This window comes from Electrophorus electricus, chromosome 12 (genome assembly GCF_041902795.1).
Source record: "Electrophorus electricus isolate QZ-2024a chromosome 12, ASM4190279v1, whole genome shotgun sequence".
Lineage (NCBI taxonomy): Eukaryota > Metazoa > Chordata > Actinopteri > Gymnotiformes > Gymnotidae > Electrophorus > Electrophorus electricus.
The window spans coordinates 4,690,623-4,701,793 of NC_137508.1; the positions used below are offsets into that span (position 1 = coordinate 4,690,623).

Consider the following 11,171-nt stretch of genomic DNA (forward strand, 5'->3'; position numbering starts at 1 on the left):
CCAAAACGAACTATATAGATTTTCATGTAGTTCATATAGCTAAAACAAACTTGGATGGCCTCGGGACTGAAACCTGTATAGTTTTCAAATAATCTGGATCAAAATGATGCATCTGTGTATGAAAAAATAGTAGTATTCAATTTAACCTGCAATATAACTATTGAATGTTGCAGTAATGATCAGTTTTAAATTAGCAGTACCATGTTTTATTAGTTTTGTTCAGGTCCCTACAGTTAGCTTGATATCCAAAGAAGCCAGGTCTATAGATCACTGCCACTAGAACGGTTTCTTCCTTGATTAAAACACTGCTGTTTACGCACAATATTAGCTTCACACAGAAAAACCATCATTCCAGTAGAAGCCATCATTTACTCCCTGACAAACGCACAATCCTACATGAGCTAGAAACATCAGTGAGTTTTTCTCAGAGGTCAGATAGTGGTCAGCTGGGCTACAGGGTAGCGTCACACTGAATTAAAAAAAAAAAAAGAGCCTTATGATGTGTGTGTGCCTGACATCATTCAGTGTTTCTCTCACTCACATCCTCTGACACACACAAAATTCAAAATCTTTGTGTTGCACATAAGTTTTTAGTAGTTTGTATATGTTTATATATAATCATTTCATTATACAAGGAAAATATAGGTATTATATATAAAATGAAACCGTATTTCAAAAATAATGCCATGAGCCAGAAGAGCTCACACTCACCCTGCATCATACATGATGCTCCTGACACTGCCTTCCCAAATTAGTCCTTAAATAAAGACATATTACTTTAGGGGGAAAAGTGTGTGTGTGTGTGTGTGTGTGTGTGTGTGTGTGTGTGTGTGTGTGTGTGTGTGTATATATATAATATATATTTATTTATTTTCATTCATTCCTACATATAGAGTAGCGCTGGATTGTCAATGTCAGAACTCCAAATAAAAGTTTCATTTTATTTGGAGTTCTTGCAGACAGAAGGGCTATAGATAGACAGGAGAAACAGAGGAGAGCTGCCTGTTATCTGTGTGACTGCATGTAAAAAAAAAACCTGCTAATTTGTAAACAGCTCAGCAAAAATACTGCAGACCAAGGCCTTGTTTATATAGAGAATTTCAGAATGACACTATCATTTTCTGATGGCTGCTCTCCGGAAACTCACTTGTAATGCTCTCTGGAAACTCACCCCAGATCAGTTTCTAGACATCACACACGTGCATGCAAGAGTACGCACACAAGAATTCAGCTACTCAATTACTCTGAAGCAATAAAATGGCTAAATGGTAGCCGATGTAACTTCCTGTGGTTTACATCATACAAACGCTGCTCATTTGTGTGTGTGGTTCTCCCCCTTGGCGTCTTGCACACACACAGAGCAATATCTGTATTTCTGGGCATGTAGCATATGTCAGTTCCTATGTATTCCACATTTGGCAGCTGTTTACTATATGCTGCTAAGGCATAGACAGTGGCAGAGATGGTCATCAGGTTTGGCGCTGCATGTTTAAGGGAAAGTGTTGATGGGCCCGCCTCTTCCAGAGGACGTCCGTGCGCTGAACTTCACATGTTCTGTGGAAAGCTTTTGGCTGGCTGTTGGGCATACCACTGCTGCCGCTGCTTGCGCACATCGAGTTCAGTGAGCAATGCTTGGCGGTATGCCTCGTACGACTTAACGATGCGCTCCAGTTCCTTCATGAAGAGCAGCTTCAGCATGCCCTGATATGTGTCCAGATCCATCAGCTGGAACAGCTCCCACTTCAGGATGTGGTCATACCTGAGACAGGAAATGCACAATATGGCCACACAAACCTCTGAATGGATAAGATTAATAGTGCTCTCACATTTTGAACCCATTAAATGACATGCCCTTGGATGAGATCTGCTGGGATTCCCCATCTTAATGAGTCCCTTGCTTCTTTTCTTAAATTCCCCAGTTTTTGTCTCACTCTCGACCAGCTACACCAGTTTCCATTAGACCACCACAAGAGTAACTTGAGTTTACTGGGGGTGGGAACTGGTAGAGACCTTCAGATTTTCTATCACCATTATAGTTGGTTGTCAATTCTATAGGATACACATGGTGCATTTTTAAAAATGTGATTCAAACAAAACAATACAAAAACTAGTTTAATTTGCCATTACTAATAGTCCAAACTGGCATATATCTTTTTTTTCTTTTCTTTTTTTTTAAAGTGGTGAGAGCTTAAGAACAATTGAAATGTTTCATATTCATTTCCTTTTTAACAGCAACTTTCAAGTAAATATAAAACAAAAAGCAAGATACAAAAGAATGTCATGACTTGGCATTAGCTTGACGACAGCACATCATATCTATCTTTCAATAGCTCTCACACCTGTAAAACAATACTTGGGTGTACTACCTGTTAGCTTCTACACAAGACAAAAGATTCTCTCTCTGTGGCTGCTCTGAGCAATGTCTGTCCTGGCTGAGCTACTACTTTTATTTTATCCCACATATTACCTCACAGCCTCTGAGTCGACTTTTGTTTTGGTGAGGGGGCAAACAGCCAGGTTCTCAATGGAGGATACACAGCGCAAGCCAATGCTAAGAATTGCAGAGACTGCAGCTGCAATCAGCCTAGCCATACTGCATCCTACATGAAAACAGGTTTTCTTTATAGACATCAGTGCTCCATTCAAAACTCCTGTGAAAAGAACCATACAAACGTGTAGTAGCTAAGTGGATTTAGCAGCGACCCTCTTGTGAATTTTGTTTTCCTTGCAGAACTGTGACTTCAATATCCACTATTGGAAACTACTATTACAACTAATTGTTGGTACAGCAGGTACTTATTTACCATAATGTTCAGGAAGACAAAAGGTGACAAAATAAATAAAAGCACAAATAAATGAGTTAATAAATGCAACATTAAAACAAACAAAATAAACACATTAGGGACATAAAATAGTAAATAAATAAATGCTATATTTATTTATACATTTGTGTATTTCTACATTTATTTATAATTTTGTTCTCCACTATGGTAAAGTAGGGTAAGCCCTAGTCCACATGTATTTTTTTTTAAAGAAAACTGATTAACATTTGAGCGCATTTCTCACAACGTACAATACTACCACAGCAAGACAAAATTCTAATAGTAGCCTCTAATAGAGCTAGTTAACCATTTCTGTGATGGCAAAGGCTCTGTGTTTTTATACAAATTACATCTGATAGCTGACAAGTTATACGGTAGAACAAGCACATCTTATTTAGCTACAGTTGAGGCATTCATCTTAGACTTTGGAGAACTGAGCAGAGAAATAATGTCAGAGATAAACCTGTCCCTGAGTTGGTCTGCAATAGCCCACAGAACCTGAAAGTCTTCAGTTCACCATGCTGACTGGATCTGCTATTTGCTTGTACTCATTCTGTTGGTCTACTGTTTAACTGCATCTGGTCCTCTTTACAGCTCTCCCCTGCCTACCTTTGACCAATGTCTCATTAGAATTGCAATCGTGCCACCCACCTAATTAACATAGACTAGAGGAAGAAAAATGATAAAATTTAAAAATTTTTTAAAAACCAGCCAAAAAACTATAAATAAATAAAAGCATGAATTACTAACATTTCGATAATTCTGATAATGGAAAAAGATTAAATATGTATTGACGACATATTTTTAACCATGTTTTACATTAAAAGAGCAAATGTACTTAGAACTGCATGTGATCTTATAGGGGTCATCCCCAGTTTTAGCACATGTAGCCAATCTGGTCAATTCAAGGAAGGGTGATGGGTGTAGCTGGCCTACAGGACTCAGATGCTGCATGTGTGGAAAAGCCTTTGTTTGTAATGCCCTAAGGAAATCCCAGGAAACAAACAATGGGTAAAGCTAACGCTATTGTCAGTATCTTAGCAAGGATGTGGGTGTGTGTAAAAAACTCACTTAAGGGGTGCTCTGGCATAGACCTGCAGCCAATCTGGGATCTCAGCGGTGTGATAAGGGTTTGCTGGCACCAGCACTGGCTGATTTGGCTGAGGCGGGCGGGGCTGATAAGTGATTGGTGGTGGGAGAGGTGGAGGCTGGTCATAGCGTGGAACACTGAGGATCCAGAGCAGAGGGAAAGCAAACAAGAAACATATGATCTATAAGGAAATACACACCTATTCAGAAATGGTATTGTATAAAAGCAGTCCCAAATGTACAGGTGAAAATTATGCAGATTTTTCAATGAGTTAGACTTCTCTCTCTATCCTATGTAATTATTCAGCTATACAAAAACAACAGCAGATAGATTCAAACTGGTAGCAGACTGGTACAATTTGTCTTCTCTTTCTCTCCCAGTTCACAATTTAATGGATATCTGCAGAACAGCAATACTAACTCTGGTGAAATAAGAACTTGGATCTTCCAGTGCACAGGAAAGACAGCTCACTCACCCACATACATGCGTGCGCGCGCGCGCGCACACACACACACACACACACACACACACACACACACACACACACACACACACACACACACACACACACACACACACACACACACACACACACACACACACACACACACACACACACACTCACCTGGGAGCACACGGGTGCCTATATTGGGCACGTTTGTTGATGTGGTCAACATAATAAACTCCAAACTCAGCTGATTCTACTTTCTCCCATCCAGGTGGAAGCCCTTCCCTTTCCAGTGGGTGGCTCCAGTGAGTGGTGTTTGTGTTGTGATCAATGTAATACTTCCTGCCTCGAATCGTCCAATCAACTGTCCAGCCTGGAGGAAGGGCTGCCTCATCTCCGCTCAAAGTTGTGAGATTACCCAGCGACTTTGCCTGCATACGTCCAATTGCTATACATAAACACACAAACACAATAAATATAGTATCTGCAGTCTGCTTTACTGGAGCAGTAATTCATGACAAGGCTAATATACATAACTTTTCAAATATGAAAAGAGAAAAGAGCAAACAGTGCCCAGTAAATTGAGTGTATGCATGTGTGTGGTGGGGGTATATACAGAATTTGCAGACAAGAGATACAGTATCTACTGCTTTTCTGAACACTGGTATTTTTTTTTTAAAGAAATTAAGACAAACGAAATTCAATACAATAAAATATCCCAAAGGCCTATTATAACAATAGACATTAGTAACTCTACAGTTTATGTTCATAGAGGAATACCTGGGCTGTCATGGTTTCAACAAGGGGCTTAAATATTTAACCATTATTCATTCATAACTAGATTGTGTGAACACAATTATTTCCAGGTCATATAAAAATGGTCCATCGTTAAATACTACAAAAAAGACGACATTCCATGATGCCCCTACAAATCTACAATGTCATGAATGTGAAGTTCTTCCTTTCTTTCTTCTCCTTAGAACATATTTGTATGACTATTAGGAAAATTGAATATTTGAGATTTTACAGGAATGACTATAATAAAGCTATATAAACTAAATGCAGCAAGGCTATACTTCACTAACTGAAGCCGTTTCCAGCTGTTAGGTCTTTCTCTGAGGAGAGAACATGCTCAGCCAGTACCCTACAGGCCACACAAAACACCCACTATAAACACATCTGGACATGGAAGAACACAGGAATGCGAATGCGTGCGCGCGCGCGCACACACACACACACACACACACACACACACACACACACACACACACACACACACCACCAAGAAATGGGAAAAGGGGAAATTGCACTTCAGTTTTGTACTCCCTCACTCTCTGAAATCTCTAGTTCTTACAACAGTAAATTCTGCAGCAAAGTGAGAGTAAGTCAGTGTGCATATTTGTGTGTGTGCACGCGCGTGTCTCAGGCAGGGCAGGAATGTGAGGAAAGCCATGCTCAGATTCTCTCCTCTTCTCCTCCTACTGCAAAAGTAGAACATTCTTTCTTTCCCCAACACAGAAGTTAATTTCAAATTCTATTTCCTCAAAATCCTGAGCCATTAGTAATTCCAATCCACAAGGGACAAGAGAAAGAAGAGAGTGCAGTGAAGCTGCTTAACCCTCAAGCTACCATTTACAGAACGCAAATGCTTCTTCATCGAACAAGAAACCATCAGAGAGCATTATGAATACTTACATGCACTCTTGCATACATTTGAACACGTATGCACACACACACAACTGAAAGGGCATTTACCCAGGTTTTGCTGAGACAGCAAAATGTGTCAGTTTTATACAACTGTCCAGCAAGTCTTCACAGGGGGCTGCTGCTCACATACAGTGGAGTTTACATTAACCGCATTCCACAAAAGCATGAAAAACATCGGACTACATCAAACAAAGTTACACCTAATGCTGTGATGCTGTAGAGACAGAGACCAGTGGTCAAAAAACAAATCCTGTTACACTTTAATATATGGATCTATTCCATGTACAGCTAAGGTGGGTTTCCATTGCCATGGTCCAGTCCATTTGAAATTGTCACCTAACTGGCACTGCACCCAACCCCACCACCCTTTACCTTGCAGGTGGTGAACTCACAATTGCTCCGTATCAGCTTTTTTGACCTGAACCTGACTGGGTTATGTGAATAGCCCAGTCACCAGGCATTTTCCTGTATACACCACCCCTCTCCTGGTTTCTGTGGACTGTCCTGGTGTCACTAAACTGGGCAGGGTATTCTTATTTACATATGCACCTTCCAGAGGGGTTTGCTGGACACCTCTTTCTCCTCTCCTTTCAGACATGTTCATCAATGGTGAACCTACTGTAAGTATTTAACTTCAACTGAATCCAAGTCTGTGGAGGTGAAGCAGAAGCTTAGTCCTAGGATGAAGCTCTCTTTGTACCTGCCAAACAACAGCCCCACCCTTGACTATGGTCATGAGAACAAGATTATGGATACACCTTGTTGGAAAGAGGTTTCTCCACAGGGTTGATGGACTTACTTCGTGATAAGGTGTGAAGCTCTGCAATATGGGAAGGCTTCAGTGTAAAGCCACTGCTTCTCAGGATTTAGAGGAGCCAATCATACGGATGGCCCTGTTGAGCTCCCATTACAGCTGTTCCAGGCAAGTTCAGTGCTGCTGGCAAGTTAGTTTTAGTGTGCCCAAACTGATGTGTCACCAATTCATTATGCTAACCTTGATATGGCATTGTACTCGACTAAAGGGATACTCAAAACAGTGCCCTCATTAATAAATGCCACATACCTTCCAAGTAAAGGCTCGATATTTTTCTCTTTTGGAAAGTGTATTATGTACTACAAGTGATGTAACGAACGATTCTGCCCTCTTTCATATGAAGCTACACAGGTGCTTGTGCAGTCTCTTGTAATCTCAAATTTAGACTACTGCAACATGCTACTTGCCGGTCTTCCTCCAAGACACAGCAGACCTCTACAATTGGTCCAGAACGCAGCAGCAAGACTGGTCTTCAGTTTTCTGATGTCCACATGTCACGACGTTGCTGCATTCCCTTCACTGGCTTCCAACAGTTGTCCCAATCAGATTTAAAACCTTGACGCTCGCCTACAAAGCCAAACAGAGGCAGTGGTGGCTTGGTGGTTAGGGTGCTTGACTTGTGATTGGGTGGTTCCTGGTTGAGCTCTGCCACTGCTGAGTTGCTGCTGTTGGGCCCCTGAGCAAGGCCCTTTACCCTCAGTTGCTCCTGTCTAGGTTTGGGATGACTGGCAGTATCCTAGCTCACACCTTTTGCTGGCGTTGATGGCGTGGCAGTCAGCAATGGTATTCTGTACCTCTGTTCTGCTGTGATGATGATGATGACGATGACAAAGCCAAAATGAAACAGCCCCTCCGTACATGATGTCAATGGTCAAAGCCTGATCTGTACCACGAGTACTTCAAACCTCGTATGGCTCGGCTTGAAACACGTCTCAAGGAAAGACAAGCATTGGGACACGTCTTCAAGTCTCAGGGAAGACAAGCATTGGGACTATTCTCTGTCCTGGCTCCCAGAGAGTGGAACGAACTTCTGTTGGCTGTCCTGCCAGCAGAGTTCCTTGCAGTCTTCAAACGTAGACTGAAGACCCATCCATTTATGGAATATTTAAATGACCATTGAACCTGTACCCAAATGGAAGTATACATGTTGAATACTGAAATTCTAGTACTTACTGTAGGGTATTTTCATTGCACTTATTGTTGTCTGTTATAGAGGTTGCGTTTTGCACTTCTAGACATCAGCATTGATCTGTGTATTTCAAAAGAATTCTGGTCCAATGGTATCTTAACTCTAACCTACTGTACTAGGCAAGATACATTCTAGGAGTACATGACAAAGCACTTTTGTAAGTCGCTCTTAATCAGAGTACAAAAACGATAACAAAAAACATGATTAAAAAAAAAAAACCAAAACAACTACATATGCACTACCACTGGTTGCAGTCACCAATTGTTTGCAATTTGCAGTACCAATTGTTTAAGACTTTGGGGAGGGGGGAGACCATGTAAAACACTAATATTCCAGCACGCTGATTTTTCCATACTTCACCCTAATATACACTCCATGAGTGTGGGGGAAAGTGTTGAAGTATTTATTCATTCATTTTGTTTACATTTTTTTTAAAGGACTGACCTGGTAAAGAAGAAAGGGAATAGAAGGAGAAAGAGAGAAACGAAGAGAGAGGCAGAAAGGAGGAGAGCGAGATAAGTATAACGTGTATTTATAGCAGCAGAGCTGATGACTTTTGGCATGTCAGTTATTCATCTCTGGGTGGAGACTAAAGCTTAGTGCAACAGCTCAGCTCACATCACTTACACAAGGGCTGCGCTCTGTAATAACACCACCAATATCTAAATAGGCACACCGACCATACAGCATTGACTGCACTGTCACTAGTGCTGTTTTCCTGCAAACATAAAATTCAGTATATGCAGTATGACCAAAAGGCTGACTTCTGCTCACATACACTACTATTACATCCATAAGGTATACTTAAAGTATAACCATGCATGTCTAAAAACTGTACTCCCTCTCTGTGCAGAGTGCACTGTGCATCCAAGTAAGAAAAAAGTTCACCCAAAGTTGTAACTGTGCCTGTACATGCACAAATATGCACATGCTTGGAAAAAAAAAGGGGAGTTCCTCCAGTGTAGTAGTGTTTTATATTTGCAAGAAAATGTAGTGTATTTACTACAAGTCACACATTGACCTCTCACTGATTATACGTTGTATCCCAGTGTTTTTTTTTGGCAAGCCTTTTCATTTAACTGTAATCTATAAACAGGGTTGTGTCCATACTATAACACTGCAGTCTCAAGAAAATGCTCAGTTTGCAACAGTTCATTTGTAATAAAAGGCTGTACTGTTAAGAGGAAATTATTTGATTCATGTTGATACTTCTATGCATGAGATGGCCAGGGCTCTGTTGATAATCAGGAAGAAGCATTTTAGTGATGCCTATATTTCATTCGAATATGAAAATAACCAAGAAGAGCGTGAGATTTGTACTTATGAGCAGGTCTATTCAAAGTTGACTGAACATAACAAAATAAACAAACGGTCCCTGTGTGTTTTAAGTTGTCTGCCCTAAAGCAGATGAGTCTCACCTCTCGGTCAAGTTGGACTAAGGCATGTTGGTTAAAGCCAATGTAGCTCACCTGCAGGGGACCTGCCATGGGGTTGGGGTGTCTGAGGCTGTGCAGGAGCTCGTGGGTAGTTGAGTTCACTGTGCTCATAATATCTGTAGTCTTCATGGAAGTGATCTGGCCTACGTGTGTGCCGGGGAAGATTATCATAGTAGGTCTCGGTGGAGTAGAAATACTGGCCCACATCGCCATTCTCCGTTACTGCACCACCATCACCAATGAAGGAGGGTGAGGATGAGGAGTAGTCGTGAGGAAGGTCGGCGAGTGAGCGAGGAAGATAAGGCGGAGCAGACAGGCGATGCGTGTCTCGGCGGGAGACCTCATGCTGCGGCCTAGGCGTGGCGTTCCGAAGGAAGCTCTTTCGCCCTCCTGCATCTGGCCCTGTTCCCAGTGGGTACAAACCCCCACTGGGCACTGCCGGGGAGTCAGGCAACGGTACCTCCACCCGCCGAGGAATTGTTGGGCCGTGACGGATGAACGGGGGCATAAGATCTGGAAAAGAACCGGGAGTGTGCAAGGGGTTACTGAGGAGTCAAAAGGGGGCATTGGTAAAACCAAATAACAAGGTACTTATTTCCATCCACACTTAAATGAATCACCAACATTGCCTATAAAGACGGTCCATGTTTAGCATTCTTTATTACCGTGAGCAAAATGTTCACTAAGAAATATGGCGGTAACTTTCTGTTGTGTGGTTTAACTAAATATACTAAACCCATTTATTGATAAATTCTAACCTTTGTCAGCTCATTTCCCTTTGTTTGTTAGCCAACATCATTACAGGAAAACAAACAGGTCTAAACAATGAGTGCTGTTTCACAACAACGACCTCAAATTAAGAATTTTTATTCTGGACGTCCGAATTTTAGCCAGTGACTCATCATTGGTACTCACTCCTCAGGAGTGGGGATGTCTCCTTCTTCACGTATTTGCCTTGGACCTCAGCTGGTTTGGACGCCTCGTTCTTACTTTTCTTTCTTGAGAGCATCGCTCAGAAGCACGAAACATTAACGTATCAAAAGAACTTCGTGGATGGCATCCTGAAAACTATTTCGTCCTTGGCGCTGGCAGCCAAAGGGAAGTGCAGCGCTCATTTTAAAACCGACAATGTTCCGCAGTAATGATCTGGCTGGCTACTTCGTACTAGCTATCTAGATACCATGGCTGTAACCTAGCTAGCTACGACAAAAACAAAACAGACGATTAGCTTCCTAGCTCAACCTAAAACCTTCGTTAGTTTTTTTCTACATGTAAAACAAAAAAAAAGTTCATCACCGTTCTCCCACCATTTAATTGATGTACTATTCGAGAAAAAAACCCAGTCAAATATATGAAATAAGTTCAATGGTCAAAGTTGTGTAAGTCCAGACTCGCCCTCCTCCTCCTCTCAGCTACTCCACAGCCGCAGCCCAGTCTGCTCCGCAAAGCTTTGTGGGAAAACTGACGCACACTTGGAGCATTTTTTCCCGCAAACTCTCTTCTTGCGCTCCTAGCTCGTACTGAAGGCTTTGGTCACAAAGTAAACACACCTTTATATCAAAACAGAGTTCAGAACAAATATACATGGGCGTATGTTTAAAGAACAGATTTTATTACGGCCACTAAGAATACTGATCCATAGTTTAAGGTAAAACAAAAATAGTA

General features: G+C 41.5%; 1 protein-coding gene across 4 annotated transcripts; it reads right to left on the reverse strand.

The window, feature by feature from the left end:
• Window positions 1–570: 570 nt before the first annotated feature.
• On the reverse strand, window positions 571–10,959 carry sav1 (salvador family WW domain containing protein 1). 4 transcript variants are annotated; one of them, XM_081724852.1, is made up of 6 exons: window positions 10,422–10,959; window positions 9,540–10,019; window positions 4,707–4,808; window positions 3,894–4,049; window positions 2,468–2,651; window positions 571–1,759 (listed from the first exon to the last, which is right to left on the reverse strand). In XM_081724852.1, exons 1-6 carry the CDS (start codon window positions 10,513–10,515, stop codon window positions 1,546–1,548), a joined length of 1,230 nt encoding a protein of 409 aa, XP_081580978.1. In that variant the 5' UTR covers window positions 10,516–10,959; the 3' UTR covers window positions 571–1,545. The 4 variants fall into 4 exon arrangements, with proteins under 4 accessions (XP_081580978.1, XP_035387682.1, XP_081580980.1 ...); XM_035531789.2 differs by lacking the exon at window positions 2,468–2,651 and having other exon boundaries at window positions 4,538–4,808; window positions 10,422–10,951; XM_081724854.1 differs by lacking the exon at window positions 571–1,759 and having other exon boundaries at window positions 2,469–2,651; window positions 4,538–4,808; window positions 10,422–10,953.
• Between the last annotated feature and the right edge of the window lie 212 nt (window positions 10,960–11,171).

Coding starts and splice junctions, on each gene's coding strand:
- sav1 (XM_081724852.1), bottom strand. CDS start 10,515: ATGCTCTCAAGAAAGAAAAGTAAGAACGAGGCGTCCAAACCAGCTGAG. Junction 4,050..4,706: donor AGTTGATTGGACGATTCGAG/GCAGGAAGTATT, acceptor CTGGATCCTCAG/TGTTCCACGCTATGACCAGC. Junction 1,760..2,467: donor GTCGACTCAGAGGCTGTGAG/GTAATATGTGGG, acceptor TTCCTGTCTCAG/GTATGACCACATCCTGAAGT.